This window comes from Cantharellus anzutake (assembly GCF_015039405.1).
Source record: "Cantharellus anzutake strain C23 chromosome Unknown EI90scaffold_52, whole genome shotgun sequence".
NCBI lineage: Eukaryota > Fungi > Basidiomycota > Agaricomycetes > Cantharellales > Hydnaceae > Cantharellus > Cantharellus anzutake.
The window spans coordinates 449,880-469,691 of record NW_024067002.1 but is presented as its reverse complement, the minus strand read 5'-3'; the positions used below and the strand labels follow the sequence as shown (position 1 = coordinate 469,691).

Here is a 19,812-nt window from a genome sequence, read left to right as displayed (position 1 = left end):
TTATTATATATGTAGGCGTGCGTTTGAGGGGGCTGCACGTTGTATGACCACATTTTGCCTACGTTGTTTGTCTGGGTGATGGTCGGGTCTACAGGGATGGCGGTATTTCTTGTTTGGTTTAAACCATATGCCGCAGCCGGCTATGGTGGTGGCGGCACCTCACTTTTTTTTCAAAACAACCCTGATCTGCACGTGGAAGCGCTTTGAAACAAGATTATCTGCAAACGATGCGACCTATCTCGCCAAATTTCTCTTTGCTACTCTCCGGGAGGTTCCGGTCTGTATTGCTGCTTGCCGCGAAGATGAGTGACTAGGAGGATCCCTCTCGTCTCCTGGCTCAGCATCATGGCTGGGCAATATGGACGAGGTTTCAATGAAACACAACCACGATGCTCGTTTGGTGACTTCGACATGACCGGTGCCTTCTTGTCATCTGGGCTTTTAATATATCCTACTTCATTAACAGATTGATTCTATTACCATCCTCCGCACTTGTACCAATCCCCTGATTATGAATGGCCGAGAAAATTCGTTCTGCAGTGTGCTCAGCAGAGCGAACTCCGAGAGGCCAGCGCTAGTTCACATTGTTCTGCAAGTGCCCGATTGCCGTACACGGCCAAGATGGATGTAAAAAAGGTTTTTCAAAAAGGAATTGAGGCTGTTTCAAAGTGGATACGTCTTCGACGCTCATGCGAAGATCTTGCGGAACTTGTCTCCGAAATCTTGGTGAAGGATAGCGATGGCTTTGTAGAGTCTCCAATCCGCTGGGAAAAGTTGTGTCAAATAGAGGCTAGCAGCTGCCAAAAGGATGCATACAAATGTCAACGTTTCCGGGACGTGAGATCAACTCGTTTGACGAACTGTCCGTCTCATCTTCGTCCTCGTCCTTATCGTCCTTATCGTTCCCTTGAAACGCCTCACCTTCCTCTTCTGCGCGCACAAGCAAGGTTTCGAGTGCTGTCTTGAGGGCTGACAGTGCCAGGTGGAAATCCTCCAACATATACCAGATATCACCCCGCTAAACGTGCAAGTTTTCAGGTGCCAATCCGCCTGATGAGTACACGACACTCACTCGTATTCCGTTGTCCCGAGCGAGTACTTCGAGTGATCCATGGTGCCAGAAATCATAGGCGTATGCATCGAGCTGATGGTTGGGGTTTGTGAGCTTCGTTAATGAAGGAACAGCGTGAAGAGGTAGGACAATTCCCGCTCTTAAACTCTCGACAAGTTCCTCGACAGACGAAAAAGAATCCTCATGTCCAGAAAGCGCGACAAATGAAGAACGAGCCTTCACGTAAATACGGCTTGATTCAAGTCGTTGGATGAATGTGTTCGCGAGATTGGCAGTTGGGTTGCAGCCAATGACACGCTGTGAGAGGGGAAGAATGTTATCGGCCCTCAAGCTCGTCGCGTACTGTCTGCAGTACTCTTCTACGTAGGAACTAAAAATCCCCAGTATGCTAGCGTGGTGGTCTTTGAGAACTTGTAATACCCCTGGAGGTAGAGGAGGCATTATGATGCGAGACGATGATTTACGAATTGTTTCCAGAAGGCTTTCATTAGTTTGGGAGCGTCGGGTACAGGTTGCGAGCAGTGTCGCTAACACTGTCATGAGGTCAGAAAGGGCTTGATCATGGGCAACGTCACTCTTATCCAGATCCCGAGTTATTTCGTGCAGAATGCCCGACCGTATCAATGCAACAAGCGCGAAATTGGCGGGCTCATGTGGATATAGGTGTGAAACCACGCCGTAAAGGTTCATGGGGCTGGAGGCAAGCCAAATCTTGAGCTGGTTCACCCTAATTTAGCGAATGGGAGAATGCTCACCGTCCATTTGGATCGAGAAGTCCAAGACGACGAAGGTAATCTATGCTGAACCTGATGAAGTGAAGAAATTGTTCTCGGCGCGTTTCATTTCCAACAGTGAGTTGCGGCAGTGTCAACAGGGAATTGATGGTATTGACAGCATATTCTGAGTTGCTGGATCCGTGCAATAAGTTGTGCAACCGCAGCACTAGCGTGGTTGTCATTGGAAATGCGCCGCCCTACCGGGTGATGAAGCTCTCAAATCGATTCTGGTGCCTGACTAAAATGAGACCAACCAATTTGGGAAGCCGAGAGAGTAGTAGACGCTGTACTCTGTCTAATTCGAGGCCCACAAAGACGACGAGTCCTAAACTGAGGCTTCGTTGAGTGTGGACATCCTAACGTACGCAATATATTCACTTATCGTAGCCCCTCCGACCCGCCCGTCCTGACCGTCGAATCTAGTCAGGGGATATTGTGAGGAGAGAATAATGGGTAGATTGCTCACCGGAACATTGGCGGAAATTCAATGCCTAACACGACGGATTAAGGGAAAGGCAAGAAAAAATGTGCAATCGCTCACAGTGAGATACACGGAATCTCCGGCAAAAACACATGTGCGAGCAGGTGCGTTAATCCCAAGTGCCAAAGTGCCTATTCCCTACACTCAGAAGCAGCAGAGTGGAACAAGCAATGCACATACCAGTCGACACAATAACTTTTAATGCGCCTTTGCGGAAAAGGGTCTCCACAAGGGAACGGTACGCCTATACATAGGTGGATGACATTACGAAACGTTAGGCCAATGGAGTTACTCACGCGGTTCATTCCAGCATGATGCACGCCAATACCGCGCCTCAACGCGACCACGGCCCCTGATACCACAGGATTAGAAACGGAGCCTGAAATCTTAGAATTCTTACAATCAGGGATCTTCGACTTTGCCCACGCAACTTCGTCCAGCTCCTTATTCAAGTCGTGCTGTGATGTTCCCTAGGGGTCCGAAAGATCGTAAGATGCTTGGTATACAACTGTTGAGTACCTAATACCTTTCCAACGAAACTGAACTGTTCCGAAGGCTCGTTGGGATCGAAGTAGCCGTGGATCGAAGAATCTTCGTCCCGAGCATCATTCTCCTGCTCCTTTCGGCTCGTATGCGCTCTGTTTTTGAGCTTCAACGCAGCTATTTGTTGCTGCTCTTTCCACTTTGTAATTTTGTTCTTCCATGCAGGGCTCGTCTTTCGCCATTCCTGCTCGGCTTTTTCAAGAAGGAAGACGACATGGCACGCGATCCTCTCACACTCTGCGCGATAGAATGTTCATCAATGACAGTACACTTCCAAATGGCTACAAACGTACTGTGGCGGTCAAAATTGAATACGATGCAAGGCAATGCATCTTTCGCATTTAATTCTGCCAAAACAGAAAGCATGCATTGGGTAATGATACAAGGCGGTGAATCCCTCGTGTCCGGTTCAGCGAGTTCAGGAAGCATGGCCCCCATGGATTCTTGCATCTGGGTCTCAGTAGCGGCTTGCGCTAAAGGTTGCTGGAGATATTTTATGACCTTCTGATATGGTGACGTCGGGGCACGATAATCGGCTCTGTTGCTCCATAATATCAGGACATCCTTTAGCTCGGCTTCATATTTGATGACATCTCTAATCGCAACTGGTTAAAGTATCGCATTAGGAGCCTATCGTGCAGTGTGGGACCCAAAATACGTACTTGAGGGTGTCGAGGCAAAAAAGGTGGAGGGCGTTAAATTGGGATTCAGGGGCTCACCCGTCCAGCACATTGCTTGCCAAAGTGACAGGCAGTCGCGGGGTTCCAACGCAAGATCATCCGGGAGATTCGGATCACCTAGTGCGAGTGCAGCAATTGGATGCACATGCACCAAGGCGGATGAATCCTGACCATGTTCGGAAAGAGGCCCCTTGACAGGGCGTATCACTCGGGGCAAGTACATGAATTTTCTCAGAGCATTATATCTATCATCGCTGTCAGAACGTCAAAGAATTAAATCCGAGAGCGTACCGATGTTTATGCAAAATGAGAGAATATTGGCGCCCACGATTCCGTTCCACGGACTCAAGCCAGGATGAGAACCGTAAAGGATCTCCGACCGTAGCTGATAACCCGATCAACGGAGCAGGATTCATCAGCAAGACCTGTCTGCTCAAGAGCACATTAAGTTTAGCTGCGGCAAGATTCCATGATTTGCTTACTCCCAGACGGCCCCTCCTTCCACTTCGCTGATAGAATGGACCTCATCCACTATCACACGCCGCAATCTCGGAGTCCACACGGCAGCAAGAGCAGGGGATAACAACATGATCGAAAATATATGTGGTACCTGCGCATAGTCAGTTCAGTGGAACGCAACTTGTTGCGCGGTGGACTAACGGTGACCAATATTTGACAGTTGTGCGGGTTGTTGATTCTGTAATCTCTTGTATGTATTGCCCACATGTGAACACCTAGATGATTCATCAGCAACGTTTGGAGCCGTCAATGCCGACGCTCATACCGGGGACACTTTTGCGGAATCTGCATTAAAAACGCATTCTCATAAGAGTGGCTCGAAATGTTTCTAAGTGTCACACGCACCGCGCATATACTTCAGCGGCTACCTGATTTACTAGCGCCTTAGTAGGCGCGACATATACGACAACTCCATCATCTGATTCTCGCAGAACCTGCGTATACGAATGAGTTTGTATCATCATTGCCTGGAAGAGCGATATACCTTTTCCATGGCAGCAAACGATATGAATGTCTTGCCGGAGGACGTTGGCGCAACGATGAGCATGCTCTCGTTGGCATCAATTTTATCCAATACATCCCGCTGCCATTGGTCGGGCTCGAAATCAACTCTGTGGCTCTGAGTCAGGACAGACACGGCGCGAAGGTGTAAGAATTACCGAGGATCCGGCTGGCTGTCAAGACTCCTGGTCATCCATTCCCCCATAACACGCAACTGATATTCATACACATCCTCTTTTATTTTCATGAAATCAAACAGGGGATCCCCCCTTTAAGCGACATGAAGTTGAAGCTTAACTTCGTCGGTCTGGCATCTGGCTTAGCTTGTATGATTGGCTTCGCTTTTTTCGACGGTGTAGATTTTTTGGGTTTGGAGGTCGTGTAATCTGAGCCTTCCACAGTATTTGTTCCGCTCCCAGCTTGAGCCAAGCAACTGAACCCCAATGCTTCGAGCACGGAAAGTATGGCCTTGCGTTGTTTCTCGTTTGGGTTGTAACCATTCTTGAGAGACGACTCTAATATGGAACGGGAAGTCGTAGCGAGAAATATTCGATATCGATCTGCAACCTCCGGAACTTCACGCTTCTCATCGGCTATCCACATGCGAAGTTCGATATCCATTTGCTTGAGCAAGATCTCGCATTTGAGCCATTTATCAGATGTTCGTTTACTCATTGCAAAAGCCTTTACGAGGGGGAGCTGCTGCTGAAGAGAGAGGGTACCAATTTCAGAGATCTTCTCTGCCCACCATTTCTCATTCTGTGAAGCAACTTCGGCCTCCCTGGTGAATCGGTCAGCAGAGTCCTTGGATCCAAAATTGAGACGTACTTCCGTGCTGCGTTCTCTGCTAGCAGCCTCTCTTTTGATGTTAATGCCTTCGCTGATGTTTTCCGATTAGCCTGCACCCGGGAAAACGATCCATCGTGCTTGGTAACTGGGTGCTTCGCAACAGCAGGGATTATCTGCTGTTGGAGAACCGTCCCAAGTGCCCCGGTGAGCGAAGCGGCGCTTCTTTGCATAGCCGCCATGTTTCGGTGTTCTTTTCGGTCACGCCGCCTCCTCTCCCACTCAGAAAGGGGCTGAGCATTATTTCCACCAAGATGGGTGGGAAGAAGAGGGTTGTGTGAGTGCCAGTGGATCTCATCCTTAAAGACCGTATCGAAATCGAGCCGGTTGGGTGTTGTCGCTGAGGCTGGGAAATCTGAAACATCAACACGAATGGATTCCAAATGGCGATCGAAAGTATTGTTAGAGTATGGCAAAAGAGTTGATTGCGAGTTCTCCAGGACAGCAAGATGGGGGTGGGGTAACTGATTTGGAAAACGCCGCCTCAAACTTGCAAAATCAACCGGTGGCAAACCAATCTCCAGAGCTCGTGCTGTTGTGATAGCCAAGAGCTCATCGCCAATGATGTCGCCCACCGGAAGAGGGGACGCAAGAAGAGAAGAGACTAGAATACAAAACAGCCGCCCATCTAGGTCAATGTCACAAAGTCCCTGGGTTTTTGGGAGAGATGCGGCTGATTGACGGATCGACGAATAAATCAAGGGGAGAAAGTCATCATTAAGGTATGATGTCAGTTCATGTGAGAGTTTTGGCATATTTTGGGCTCGAAAATTAAGCGGTAGTGACGTGAGAACAATTGCATGGCAGAGGTAAAGCCACAGCATTGCATTTCCGGCATTGCCTAGCGATGATCTTCTAGAAACAAGTTCAGTCAACGCATGCGTCAACACAGCTTGAAAAGTGGGGGATGCCGGCGGGGGATAGGGAGGGTCCGTTGACTCCGTAGCTTGCGATAGGCACCCTTGAGCGGTTCTGAACGCATCAACTAGATGCTGCGGCAGAATCAAAGGACGAGATTTCCTTCCCTCGTACACATAGGTCAAGATCTGGATAAAGGTGAGCCACTTGGTTTGCACAATGACATGCCCCACCTTTCCATCCCTAAACTCGGCAGGATGCAACAACGCGACAGGGAATCCAGAATTTATCATACTCAAAAGAAAGAACCGCTGATAGAGTACGCGCTCTGCTGAATATTTGTTCTCGCTTGATGGTTGACCGCCGTCATGAGTCATGAAGAACATTGGCTGCGTGCGAGGTGAGTATGATCCTATTAGGGTGGACAACATACACAAAGCAGACCTACCCGCTTCACGTCAAAGTACATTGTCCACTCAGGATCTTGAAGGGACTCGAAGGTGTGAGTGGGAATAGAGAGAGACAAGATATGTCTACGAAGTAACTCCCGAGCCAACCCTCTGGAGGAGGTGACGCGCACTGCACTTCCCGAGAGAATCGTGACATGGGTGTTCACTTCTCGCTAGACAATGAACAAGTTGCACGCATGTGAGTTCGAAAAGATAACACACCCTCAAAAAACACAACTTCGAATGTACAGTCTCTAGAGATAAATTCCTGAAGGGTCTTTTCTACTCGCCATGCAGCATGCAGCAATTGGAAAGACGGGCCAGAGTCTTTGCCTAGAGCCAGGAGAGGATCATCCAAGACAAGTTGAAGAAGTGCGTCGCCTAAAAATCGCGAGATCATCAACTCCTAAGTCCACCAAGAGCAACGCTCCTATTACACACCATCCAACAAAAACAATTCTTGGCCAGCATAATCACCAACTGATAAATTCCATAAACCACACATCAAACACACGCAATGGTAGCCTACCTATATCCAGCATTCTACCACCGCGTTTCGTCCAGGTACTGCAACAAAAATGTTGAGCGCTAGGACCCAAGAGCATGATCATGAGGAACGGTACACGGTACACATCAAATTCTGTCAGTGCCTTGGAAGCAAACATGATTTTCACGATGGTTATCCACTCGCTGAAGTGAGATCACTACGTTGGGTGACTCTGCTGACATAAGCGCCTCGTGTCCGGTACGAATCGGAAAGATTTGCCATTGTTTTCGCAGACTTTTCCTTGAGGATGAGTTGACCGAGCTGGACGTCCGGCCTTCCCGCCACCATCGGCCATCGAAGGAAATATTGAAAACTGCTTACGTAAACCGAGGCTATCTATGCAGTCCGTCGAAACCGCATCAACCTTTCGTTCGTACCAAAAGGGCGAGCCATGGCTGATTTCCCTGAAAGCACTCCTGAGCCATCTGAGCCGTCCCCTCGGCCTCATCGTCACGAATTATTCAATGGTTCAGACTACGATTTAAGTCTTGTATCGAAAGATAACATAATCTTCAATGTCCCCTCCTCCACACTTCGTCGTTCTTCGAACTTTTTCCGATCCGTTTTCCTTCTTCCCCAAGAAGCTCAACGCCATTCAGACCCAATAAAGCTGTTCTTGGATGATGACGCTTGGGTGGTGGAGGCTGCACTTCGGATGGTTAATGGCATGCCAATCCAAATGGAGCACTTCAAGTCCTTCGATTCTCTCGAACCAATCTTACATTTCTGCGAAAAATATGGTGATGTTTTCTATGTGCCATATATATGTAATCCTAACTAACACTGCGAAAGACATGCACGGCCCTATGTCCATCATACAACTTGGCATGACCCGGCCTGAACTCATCTCCAATCCCTTCCGCCTGTATACCCTCGCGTGCCGTTACGGCTGGAAGGAGGAGATTACGATAGCAGTCAATCACGCTCTCGACCATGACATTACTGATCCAGCATCCGTCACTCGCTTTGGAGCCATCGATTTCTTGGATTATGCTAAATTACTATCCCTCGTCCACCGGCGGAGGACTCAGTTCGAAAGGCGCTTAAACGACCCGGTGGTTTTTTGTGGAAGCAAGTCAGCACCTTGATTGGCTACTCTCCCCCGTTTTGTCTCACTCTTCTTTTTATCTAGCCCAACCCACACCTGCCGAACGTGTCAACAACGCGTAGATGACCTCACCTGGCTCGTCATGAAGTCCCGGCTCCTCCGTGAGCTGGAGAAACACCCCTCCGGACGAACGATTTGCTGCGAGTCCGGAGACGGCTTTATGCAGTGGCCTGAGACCACGAAGGCGATGACGGCGCAGCACTGCACCAGGTTACTATATAGTCCCGAGCATACACGGAACGCTGTCTTGGACGCTCTGAAGGACCTTCCTACGAATCTGGAATAAGCGACAATCGTAGGAAATGAAGAGATAATTCTTTTCTCATTTCCGTTTGTCAATAAATATGAAGTATTTTCCTCTCCGTATCGATGTATCATTAACCGTACACCAAAATGTAGCGATATTTGACAGGTTGGATCCACGAATCCCCCAGCACGACCTCGAAGGGCGTCGGCACCCGCCGTAGGTGGGGGATTTATCACACGCACGACACCCAGGGCAAAATGAGGGTTGGCCCCCGAGCATAGCCAATAACACATAGGCAGAACCCTCCTCAGCGTTAACACCCCCGCTCCACCCAATCCATCCCTTTTCGGAACACGTCATTGCAACAGGCACTCGATGGGGACAGGAGCAAAGACGTGACTTTTAACATGAGAATTCTCACTCGGATGGCACACTGCATCTTCGGCCTCAACTCCAGGAAGAGGAACAGCTTTCATCGAGTAAGAAGCCAGAAGCGACGACCAGGCCGGGGAGCCAAATGCAGAGTGCATCGTTGAAGAAAGTGAATGCTGCGCTCGTAACCCCTAAATCGCCATGAAAGACCAAGTATCTCGCAAAAGAATTTCTCCGCAATTGCAGTTGGAACACATCCCGTAAGTCTGGGATCCAAACACGATGCGCCCGCCATTTCGAGCATAGGAGAGAAAAGAATCAAGGCCTTCTGCAGGTGATGATGATGATGAATCTATCTGGTCCTCAACAGCACAAGGGCTTCTTTGGTTCCGCGAGTTTGAACGAAAGCGGCGTTACTCAAGGCGTGAAGGAATGAGTAGAACCAATCAAGCTCAGCGAATTTCCCGATGAGGTATCCGGCGTCGAACAACGCGCCCGTGGGGCATTTCTCAGCTTTCGCTTCGCAGAGGGCAACACAAAATTGGTAACTTGGGATCCCGACTAGCCGCACTAACTGATGTTTGAAGCAAAGTGGGGTCATGTAGTTTCACAGTTGTACTTGACTCAAGATGGCGCCGTTACTGGGATAAGTCCGTGCGTTATAAAAACTCGGACTTTACCCTATATAGCCCACACGTCCCAGCCTTGGCACCACTCGCCCAACCGCTGTCCGACGCCCGTCCCTTACACTTTCTCATTTTCCCGACACCGCTCTTAGCCTCCCTAGTCAAGTTTCCCACGCGCACAGAGTCCCTGACTTGCTCAAAACAAGACATCAGGGATGGATGCGGGGGAGTCACTTGCGCAGGACTTCCCCGCGGGTTCCTGTGTGGCTCCGCCCATGTACTAGAAAGGCATATAGGCCAAACAGGGATGTGGGGAAGTCATAGGGCCAGACAGTCATAACCTGACAAAACTATTGGACTTAACCTCCAGTTTTCAGGACGTCCCAGAAGTTCCCACGGGCCCATTTTTGGCATACGTCCACAGCGAAATAGCCCTATCTGAAGCCCAAAAAACACCCCTTAATAGGGTCTTAAACTTAGCTGACTAGCCTGATAAGGGAGCTAACTCGGTGGGGAAGAAGCTCTTCACCCCGAATGTATCTCCTAAAGAACATTTTTCGAGTTCTCGAACGAGTACCATGCGGAGAATGCGCCACGTGGGAGGATTAATGGGGGCCGGAATACAAAGGGCACTGAGTAAGGGCGAGGCTGCACCACTATCTGACGTTCTTAATTGCTCCCATTAAAATCGTCGGGATTGTTGTGACGGAATTCGAAAATATCCTTTCGACGTCTCAGGAGTCCAAGTAGGCGTGCAAAATCGGCAAAATCGATTCCACTGAGCTGACTTACTTATATCTGGGTGGGTGAAGTCGAACCTGAGGGCGAGCCGTGCAGAGAGTTGCATCTCCACTTCTCACGAGAATTGGCGGGCAAGCTTGTTTTGACGTGCATGTGACACTGGCAGAAGGTTTCCTTCCGTCTGCTCCCTCAGCGCTGCCTTCGCGTCTGCTCCATCGGGACTGGTAAGTCCTCAGTTGGTTGCAACAGGGGCTGGAAGCTTACATGTGCGCCACAGACAAGTTGTCTGCATCTAAGCTCCATTCTTAAGTTCACATTGCGCTGTGCTTTCAAGTAGGTCTACTTCACCTTGCGCAAACTCCGTGCGGGTCTCACTGTAGCGCCTGTGCTACTTCTTTCAGCTTCTTTTAGTTGGTTTGCCTTCTGTCGCGTCTACCCACCACCTCCCCTTTCACCAACCTGATATCTGATATTCCTAGCCTTTTGGTCTGGTATCATCACAAATTTCCTGTATCTCGCTGAACTGTGTATTTGGATATTCGTGTATTCTGTTGTACATTACGGGTCGCACAATGCCCGCGCGCGCCAATTCACAGGCCGGGACCGCTTGGGTTCCGGCCGTTTCCACTAAAAGCGCTTACACCGTCTGATTAGTTCCCGCTACTCTGTAGCGGGTCCTGCAAAATTTTCGCCCGGGACTGAATTCGTTTTCTGACAAGGTCCTCCATTATTGCCAATTCTGCATAACCCAGGGTCCTCCAATCACTATGTTGGTGATTGTTACAATCCAATACCCATTCTCCTGCCTGTCTCTCTCTCACTTCCCCGTCTATGGCCAGTATGTTCTGGATGTACTTCTTTTTGGGCTCTCGTCTGCAGGTCCGATTCAATATCGGAAATTGATCTGCCATGCTTTTGCGCATTTCATGCTCTGATGATAGTTCTGATCTGGACGGAGGTGACATCCGACATCCCCTCCGCTGTTTCCAACAAATTTTGAGCTATTACTGTATCCGGATCGAAAGATCACCATTCAAGTTCCGAGTTCATCACGGTTTGCATTGCTCCGTCTTACTTTTGAAATCTCTACCTCTACTTCTCCATCTGAAGATCCTTATCAGCGTCTGACACGCTTTTGGTCTCTTGTCTCATGATATACTTTTACTCCGAGGTCAATGTCCACTGGCCGCACGTCATCCTCTCCCTTGTTACAGAAGGTCACGAGGATTCGCCTTCCTCCAATGTCATGCTTCCTATTCGCTGCAAATGTCATCGCTCTTTAGAACCTCGTCATATTCCTAAAATGGCCATAGCTAACGATTAATATTTCGGACCCATTCCGGAACCTTGCTGAGTTGACCATCATCAAAGAGGCCCTGATCGCGCGGATTGTCCATTTGCGCGATGTTTTGTCCACTGGTCATTCTATTGATCCTCCTTCCAATCCCAGCGTGATTGAGCAAGTGTTCATAGCACTCCCTGTAACTGTGGGGACTCAAAAATAGGGCGAGAAGAGTGGCGGGTTCTGCCGCGTCAGGCGGCGCCCATCAGTTATTCATGAGCGTGGATTCAGTGAACTTGCTATTTCATCTATCTGTCCTAAACTCGTTCATGCCATCAAGTCAGTTTACAACACTGGTCTTCTGCCCGCTACGGCCATCCTCACGCTCACCGAGGCTATTTGTTCTGATGACCTAGGAATAATGGAATACGCAGGGGAACTAAATTTATGGGCCGTTCAATTTTTCAAAGACCATGACGCCCTCCTTCCCCAGAGCCGTAGCACACGCTACTACGCTCGCACCGGCCCTTTTCATTCTTAACACTGCCTCACGATTCGTGACGCCTCCGACTCCAATAATCTTGATCCCAGAAAGGCGCACATCATCAGATGACGCCCTCTCAAGTTCACGGCTGAAAGCCTGGACGTTCCTAATGTGCATCTCTAGATGATACATACGAGATTTTGTGGATGCCAATGTGTACATACCCTAATGACAGCGCATGGATGGCCTCTCCGGCTAGTCCTCCGTGTCCCGTGGGAGATGGCAGCGCAAACTCGGTTGCCACTCGAGTCGGTGCACCCTCGATCTGATCTTGGAATAGAAGGCTCGAACCAAGTGTATTCGTGCACGTAAGGAACGATATAGGGTGCGCATTCCGCCCCGAAGCTGATTTTAGAATACGAAGCGTGCTCACCAACTCCGTGAACTGACCATTGTGCACATAAGGGGATAACTTGATGCCTATGGGGATATAAAACGGTAATGGGGGATCCCCTTGAAGCTGGCGCTCATGGAACGAAGAAAGTACCTCCAGGAGAGGCAGCAGAGTTACCATGTCATAGGACGGAGGTGGCTTATTGGGAATGTTAGGGCAGCTGGTGTTGAGTTCGACACCAATCTCGATCATTTTCCCATTCCCCCTGAGATATTGGACGCTTCTTCTGAAAGCCAGGATCTTATCAAGCATCGTAGCTAGCTCGTCGGGGAGTGAGGACGTGATACTGATGATAAATGGTTTGTTGGATGATGGATGAGACTCGATGATTTCCTCCAACCAGGAAAGATACTGCTGGAGCGGGAAAGGAGAGTATCCGTATGAGTTAATTGAAGAGTACGAGGTCCTATGGAATGCCACCTGTTGGTGGAGAAATAATGATATGTGGTGCATCAGGAGTGATCGCTACATACGGTTTGAACGTTCGGGTCCTCATCGAACCCGTTCATGGTCGCAGTCCGTGTTGTTATGGCACCGGTGTAAGGCGACCGGTAGAGCTCCGTTAACTGTTCCAAGTTGGAAGCCCAGGGACAGGAAGAATTTATCAATGGCGGCTCGATGACAAGCGCATCTCCAAGCACGACCATGTCGACGCTGTCAAATGAGGGTTTGAAGCTGTCGACGGCGAGGGCTGAAGAGACTGAGACAGCTTAGCTGATCGGGACGGCGCGTGGTGGCGGTGCTGATACCTTGCTGGCAGAGCCAGCCTCTGTCAGAATGCTGGCAACGGGAGCGCGATGCCCAACAATCTGCGATATCCTGCTCAGACATCCACCGTGTTGCTGATAACAACTACGGTCAATCGACTGGGGCTGGACCGCCAACGCTACACTTCGCCAGCAACGCAACACGGGGATCGTGAGTTGCGTTCTCATTGAACCCATCAGTCCCATGGAAAGTTAATGGTCAGGTCTGTGAGAGCTGTTCTTGACGGAATACCTCTTGCGCACAATGAAATAGTCCCTGGGGCCCCATAGATGTATTGGAATTATGAACTAGTCGCGAATTAGCGCTAGGAAATATATACAACGTTAGACAATATTCCAAGTGATGAAAAGGGGGTCTCACCTCAGTTCCAAAGTCGTGAACTGAGGAGAGAGAAAAAAAATCGCGCGAGGTGGCTTTTAAGCCATCCCCGACTGCGGTCATCAACATGGGTCCCAAAAGTAGAAGCATCGGGCAATCCTTCATGGAAATGCCCGTGCGCAAGATCTATAGTCCGTGGGACATTGTCGAGTAGTCCACAGCGTACAACAAGCCAAGAAACAAGATATTTCAACAAGATGTGCACGGCTCCCCCCGAATCATTAGTACATTGCATTCGAAAGTTTGGCAATGGGAATCTCTGTACCGATTTATATTTCTTCTTGGAGTTATTCCAACCACCATAAGCTTCATATTTGGGCGATGGGATCGCTCAAGAAGCGTCGACGTCACGACCAACGACTCATAGACGAACCTCTTGCCAATGTCAAGCTAAACATCACATTGATATATTGGCCGCGCATCAGCATCACGGCTTCACTCTACTGATAACCAAGATTGTTCCGTATCTATGCGATCGTGATACATTATTGACAAGAAACGCCTATCTAGCTGAGAGTCCAACTCTAAGCACTTTCATCCCTACTTATCTTAGCCTCCACGTCATTCGGCAGCAAAGTTGACAGACAAATCGCCACGACAGGGGCCAAAGTCAGGCACAAGAAGACACCGTATCCTCGCAGCCAATCATGTTTTATTGAAAGAGCAAACAGACTTGTGGCCGCAGCGGGCCCAAATGCGCGTGCCAAGCTGATGATCGTCTGGGCTGCACCGTTTACCGTTCCCAGAAGGGACGGTGATGGCGAAGAAGCAGTTATGAACAGGAAAACGGATGCTACCCAGGAAGTGTTGAGCGTGAGGAAGGATATGGGAATGAAGGAGGAAACGAACCATATCCCATATCATATACCGACCATATAACCATCATCACACCAATGATAGCGAACTTAATCCATGATCCAGGATAGACTAGTGTAATTACGTGTATAATCGGAAAACAAGCTAATAGCAGAAATGAGAAGGAGATCGAGAAGGTAAACGTTTTTTTCCCGCCGAATCGTTTATGTACTCTAGGGAACGCTAGAAACTGTGTAGCGCCACTGACTCCACCGAGGGAAGCGAGAATATTCCCGATAACCTGGGGTGGGAGATTAAGACCACCAGCGTGAAGAGGGACGGCGAGGAACACCGTGAAGATAGCGAATAATGATATATCAATTATAGCGAGGGCTGCGTAATTTGCAATGGCAATGACCACAGGTTTGGTGATCGCTTCACGAAGGGTAGGAGTAGATGAATTGCGTGGTGTCGACTCAAAGCGATCCTCCGATGAAACCGACCCATACGAGGCTCCTCTTGGTACGCGGCGCACAGATTCATTAGTCTAAGTGCCAGGGAGGATTGAATAGAGAGTAGACAAGGGCTTCTTTCCGGGTTGGACGAACCTCTTTCAAAAACATGAGTCCTATGAAGAAAGCAAAGATAGGGAAAGATGCAGCGACAAAACACGGAAGAAAATACGGATATCTTCTCCAAAGAGGATGATCAAAATAAGCGGGGAAGCGCTCCGCAGGATGTTGGAGCGACCCTCCGACAAAGGGGGCTAACCATTCGGGAGTTGCATCAGGAGATGGTATCTCATATCGTAGATGGGGAAACACTCACCAACGGTGCATCCAGATATCCATGCTACAGGGAGGAACGTGAAGAGAATAGCTCGGTTCGTGTCGTCAGACATCTCAGCTATCATTGTTTTCGCGACACCGGCGTTTCCGTTAAGGAAGCCTGCAATTGAACGACTTATGATAACCTGTGTGTACGTCTTAGAGAGTCCGAACGATATCATGGATAATGAGAGGCCTAGAAGGCCAATAAGGAGAATCGGACGACGGCCAAATTTGTCAGAGGCTTTGCCCCATTGGAGCACAGTAAGAGCTGGTATGAGATGAGCATGTGGTCTCGTTTGTATCCGACAGTAGATCGTGGTTACCTTGGGCAATGAAGAACAGCGACTCCTACAAAAAGTTGAAGAGGTTAGTGAATGGTAAAGGTGACAGCTGCGACAACTGACTATGAACCCGACGTAGTATCCAGTTGCCTTTGGATCACCATGCGTTATACCTAGTTCATCCACAAGCTGTGATAACGTAAGATTAGACTGATACGCTTGCAATATGCTAAGTAGCTTTCCTGGGAAATGAATGGAAATATGCAGCACGCAGCAATGGGCTCCGAGAATAGAAGGAGGAACAGTATCGCAAGCTGCTTCTTTGGCAGGGGAGTCCGTTTTATATCTTTCGTTGCGTTCCAGGTAGTTGTATCTTCGGCCCTCAGATGAGGTTGAAGAGGCGTTGTCTCTTGTGGCTGATGCTCCATAGCTATGAACGCAAGGAAAGACAAAGGCTAGTTGAGGAGGGGAGGGGTGAGAAGAGTCTGGAGGAAGCGCAAAGTGCTCCCACCTAGATTTTTATTCCCACAGATCGAATGACTCATCCCAGCACCCAATCACAAGGAAAAGTCGGAGCCGACGGCTTACATGGAATAATAGCAGGGAGATTCAGATTGCCCTGCTACTTGACGAATGCTATTCGGTTATGTATATGGCACACAAATACCATTCAACAATCACCCGGTGGTTTCCAATGACAACCTTTTGAGTTTCTCTCTACAGCTTTCTTCCAGTATGTGACGCGCTTATTCAATGCGACAGGTGTATGACAGATCATCGTCACCATTGTCAGCGAATTGGTAATTGGCATGAGGCGCCCAGTCCTTACGTGTGTGGCTGTGTTCACAATTCGGACTTTGGCGTTCGGCCACTTACGTAAAAGCGGTATTTGCCAGCTCAACTGACAGTCACGGCTTTCTAGAGGCTCTCTAGGGTTATGGTAGAGGCAACATCTTGTAGCACATCTCTCTTATTACTTATGCCCCGTTAGACCGAAGCACCGTTGTAAAGGCTCCCCTCGTATATCCACCTGGCACGAAAACCGGCTTACTTCACACTATGAATGAAGAAAACACAGCAAATATTCTGACTGCGACCTTTTCCGAGCATCGCCGTCACAAAGATCCCCATTGTGTGTGCAGGTCTTGCTTGTTTGTATTTCGAATTTCCTCGGTTACCCCGTGAGGGATAAGCGCCCGGAACACTGAATGTAACCAGCTGAACTCCAGGTACCTACATACCCTCCTCTGGAGCACGAACGCAATGTCAATCCGTCATCGGCTCCAGCATTCGCAAGTGCACCGAGTTGTCCGGAAGTACTACCAACATATACGTACAGGCACTTCGAACCACGCATCTTGTACTTGGAACTGTAATAATTTGGAGGATTCTGTGTATAACGTTGTCAATCCCATTGTCATTGGCAACAGCACTAGTCCGCACGTAGACTGTAGGGAAGACCAAGGCTTGTATTCAGCGGGTCACAGACAGGCACCTTTGCAGCTTGGAGGTGCAAACTCTCAGTTCGGTCGGCAATGTGCTCTGAACTGGTGAACAAAGGCACTGAACGGAGTTCCAGTACAATCAACCAAACTGGTCGGAAGCGAGTTCATAGCCTCGTTTGGGAGAACTGCCCTAATTAAGCTGTTTATCTGTATTACACTTTATGCATGTGCATGTGGAGGCAGGCAATTGGACATGATTGACCCAGGTACGTGCTGGAAAAGGTGATATCAATGCGCTCAAACGTGTATAAATTGCGCGCGCACCAGGGAAATTGAATAATCAAGATCAGCGACGTACTACTCGGGCCTCGTGTTGATGGGTACTTAGGGGAGGGATCTTGCATATGGATGCCGTCCCCTCACAAGGCCAAACCCCCCTTGTGTGTCAATCCTTTTCCACCACCCTGAATTCTTCCTTACCTTGACAGGGACCAGGGACATGATCGGACCTGCGAGAGTAAGTTTCATCTTTCGTATCGAAGATCTACCCACCGAAATTATTTTATCAGCATGTGCGGGTGCAGACACCTGACGACCCTAATCCTTCAAATGCTCAGACTCCTGAAAGTGATATCAGTCCTCTTACCTTCTATGAATACCTTCAACGAGATCGAAAGAAAGATTTATCATATCGGTGCCGTGTGCTCGGTAGATCGCAAACATTTGGTGGGGGGTTGCCAGTAGTGCAGGGTCCAGTACATGAATGCGTCGATTTCCGCAAGGTCGAATTATTAGACATGGCCCAGCGGTATGTCGAAGCCGAATGGGAAAAACCACTGCGACATTATTCAGTGTACCTTGCCCAATTATTGCACTGGCTCCTACTCCTGACCATTTTCATGCCTTTGAATCTCGTGGTATTATTTGTATGGCTACCCATTGTGACCCTCGTAAGCGCTATTTCATTAAGATCGAACCTTCCTCATCCCACCTCATTAGAACTCAATGAGAAAAGATCCGCTACCACAAATAAAGTTTCCTCCTTACCATTGGGCCCTCAGGATTAGTTTATGGGCTGTTTTCGTTCCTTATGCAAAAATAGCCTCACATGGCGGTTTGCAAGAAATGCTATTCCTCTGGAGTCTCCAGCCTCCATACCTACATGCCAAGGTCAGTTCTCTTCAAAATACCATCAGGATGCCGAAAATAATATGGTTGTTCATGCATAGCAAGACCATCTAGAATTAGGGAAGGCCTTGGTCCAAGAGAGAAAGAATCGACTTGAACATTTAAAATCAATCGTACGTTCAATATGTTGGGCTACATACAATCCCCTGTGCGTCTAACATTGACTGTGTTAGCAACAAGCTTTGGCCCAGGACGAGCATAGAGCTCTTCAAGACTTGAAAGATGCGTTACCGAACAATGAGGAAGAAGATGAGGTTCGCAACATATCCACTAGTTCCCAGGAGCGAATCCCCACATTCCTTTCCTAGGCCTTCAGCTCCGGGCTCAGACGAGTACGAGAACTGAGACGAGTACGGACTGAGGCATGGCGACGCAGCGTGGGTGACTCCCAGTTTGTGAAGGACCAGGTAGATGAATTGGACATCATTACTCAGTTGTTCCGTTAATGACCTCCGCCAAGATTGCGGCGATAATTGCAGAGATCCACGAAATTTGCGAAGCTGCCGGGACTCAGACCAACAAGGAATTGACAGGCTATGCAGGTGAGTGTGCCTTCAAACAATAATGGACGGTGACGGCGCTTATCTATGGTTTAGGCGTTTCTGATTGGGGGAAAGTAAGGTTGTATCCACCTCCTTGCTGGTCGTGTGCAAACCGTTATGTTCTCAGGAAGCCCTCGAGGCACGTTCGGGGTTCTTCAACGCGATGTCTGTCATCTGTGTTCTCGGTGCTGGTTTGAGCTATTCATCTATCATGAGGTACGCATTTTTGGGCCTCCATTAAACCCCCTGTTAACACACACAATTAAATAAGCGCCTCAAGGGGAAACATCTCGTATATGTGCTATTCATTTGCCCTTTTCATGATCGGCCTAGTGATTATTACTTCAGTCCAAGTCGCGCTGACTTGGTGCAGCCAACGTTCAAATCACCCCTTTGCGACACCGCTCTTTTGGGATTTCGTGATCGACATTCTACAGTATGGGGCTCTGGCGACCGTGGCCGCTGCTATCGTCCTCCTTGTAGTATCTGTCCAACTCCTCACGGTTCCCCATAGTTCTGCTAGCGACGCAATACAAACTTTCTCCCCAAAACCAGCGGCATACGCGACATATGCGGTATGCATCAACTTTGTTCCTGTCCACCGTGACGGCTTACTCACGATCTATGCACAACATCATCCGCAGCTTTTTGGCACTATTCTTGTTATCGTAATTGTCGCCATTTACGTATTTTGGTCTGCTAACGGTTTCGAATTCTTCTTGGCTCAGAGATTCGTCCACCGCCACCACGTGAGGACGAAGGGGTTGGAAGATTTTGTCTCCTATCCTGACTTTTATGAAGTCTGACACATTACCGCGCACCTAAATCACTTATCACCCTGTCCAAACTGGCCCGAGTTTCATCTTCCCCTTCGAAAGCCTGTTGTCATTCGGTTTCACCACTGGACTTCTACTAGAAATCGACTGCTTTGTTAACACTACAAATCAATGGTTGACCAACCTAGCAACTGAGCCACACAGATGTCTGATCGCGTACCTA

The 19,812-nt window shown here is 48.8% G+C and overlaps 8 protein-coding genes across 8 annotated transcripts; 2 read left to right on the top strand and 6 right to left on the bottom strand.

The window, feature by feature from the left end:
* Positions 1–687: 687 nt before the first annotated feature.
* EI90DRAFT_3128818 (uncharacterized protein) lies at positions 688–7,390 on the bottom strand (the record flags this gene model as incomplete). The annotated part of the gene is made up of 27 exons (XM_039064138.1): positions 688–764; positions 817–1,018; positions 1,073–1,766; positions 1,828–1,980; positions 2,050–2,204; positions 2,260–2,267; positions 2,315–2,339; positions 2,390–2,460; positions 2,510–2,573; positions 2,626–2,799; positions 2,856–3,109; positions 3,166–3,477; positions 3,535–3,797; positions 3,844–3,981; positions 4,035–4,162; positions 4,213–4,286; positions 4,337–4,356; positions 4,417–4,505; positions 4,556–4,682; positions 4,731–4,841; positions 4,871–5,353; positions 5,401–6,464; positions 6,510–6,665; positions 6,725–6,891; positions 6,948–7,106; positions 7,167–7,205; positions 7,255–7,390. The coding sequence occupies 27 exons, from the start codon at positions 7,388–7,390 to the stop codon at positions 688–690; spliced, it is 5,343 nt and encodes a 1,780-aa protein (XP_038912311.1).
* A 273-nt stretch (positions 7,391–7,663) lies between these two features.
* On the top strand, positions 7,664–8,666 carry EI90DRAFT_3128817 (uncharacterized protein; the record flags this gene model as incomplete). The annotated part of the gene is made up of 3 exons (XM_039064137.1): positions 7,664–8,012; positions 8,065–8,347; positions 8,405–8,666. The coding sequence occupies 3 exons, from the start codon at positions 7,664–7,666 to the stop codon at positions 8,664–8,666; spliced, it is 894 nt and encodes a 297-aa protein (XP_038912310.1).
* Positions 8,667–8,702: 36 nt separating this feature from the next.
* EI90DRAFT_2932173 (uncharacterized protein) lies at positions 8,703–9,008 on the bottom strand (the record flags this gene model as incomplete). The annotated part of the gene is made up of 1 exon (XM_039055064.1): positions 8,703–9,008. A coding segment is annotated over one exon (306 nt), but the record flags the coding sequence as incomplete, so codon positions are not given.
* Positions 9,009–12,093: 3,085 nt separating this feature from the next.
* EI90DRAFT_3128816 (uncharacterized protein) lies at positions 12,094–13,233 on the bottom strand (the record flags this gene model as incomplete). The annotated part of the gene is made up of 3 exons (XM_039064136.1): positions 12,094–12,298; positions 12,357–13,006; positions 13,060–13,233. The coding sequence occupies 3 exons, from the start codon at positions 13,231–13,233 to the stop codon at positions 12,094–12,096; spliced, it is 1,029 nt and encodes a 342-aa protein (XP_038912308.1).
* A 34-nt stretch (positions 13,234–13,267) lies between these two features.
* On the bottom strand, positions 13,268–13,567 carry EI90DRAFT_3072887 (uncharacterized protein). Its single transcript, XM_039061406.1, has one exon. The coding sequence runs from the start codon at positions 13,537–13,539 to the stop codon at positions 13,297–13,299; it is 243 nt and encodes an 80-aa protein (XP_038912307.1). The 5' UTR covers positions 13,540–13,567; the 3' UTR covers positions 13,268–13,296.
* A 554-nt stretch (positions 13,568–14,121) lies between these two features.
* On the bottom strand, positions 14,122–15,580 carry EI90DRAFT_3072882 (major facilitator superfamily domain-containing protein). The gene is made up of 4 exons (XM_039061405.1): positions 15,356–15,580; positions 15,136–15,293; positions 14,582–15,074; positions 14,122–14,525 (listed from the first exon to the last, which is right to left on the bottom strand). The coding sequence occupies exons 1-4, from the start codon at positions 15,534–15,536 to the stop codon at positions 14,257–14,259; spliced, it is 1,101 nt and encodes a 366-aa protein (XP_038912306.1). The 5' UTR covers positions 15,537–15,580; the 3' UTR covers positions 14,122–14,256.
* Positions 15,581–16,507: 927 nt separating this feature from the next.
* EI90DRAFT_3072879 (uncharacterized protein) lies at positions 16,508–17,584 on the bottom strand (the record flags this gene model as incomplete). Its single annotated transcript, XM_039061404.1, has 4 exons — positions 16,508–16,537; positions 16,629–16,871; positions 16,982–17,104; positions 17,564–17,584. The coding sequence occupies 3 exons, from the start codon at positions 17,582–17,584 to the stop codon at positions 16,686–16,688; spliced, it is 330 nt and encodes a 109-aa protein (XP_038912305.1). The 3' UTR covers positions 16,508–16,537; positions 16,629–16,685.
* Positions 17,583–19,619, top strand: EI90DRAFT_3128814 (uncharacterized protein; the record flags this gene model as incomplete). Its single annotated transcript, XM_039064135.1, has 11 exons — positions 17,583–17,600; positions 17,653–18,033; positions 18,083–18,253; positions 18,313–18,384; positions 18,445–18,525; positions 18,580–18,678; positions 18,732–18,813; positions 18,868–18,887; positions 18,941–19,029; positions 19,187–19,388; positions 19,458–19,619. 11 exons carry the CDS (start codon positions 17,583–17,585, stop codon positions 19,617–19,619), a joined length of 1,377 nt encoding a protein of 458 aa, XP_038912304.1.
* Between the last annotated feature and the right edge of the window lie 193 nt (positions 19,620–19,812).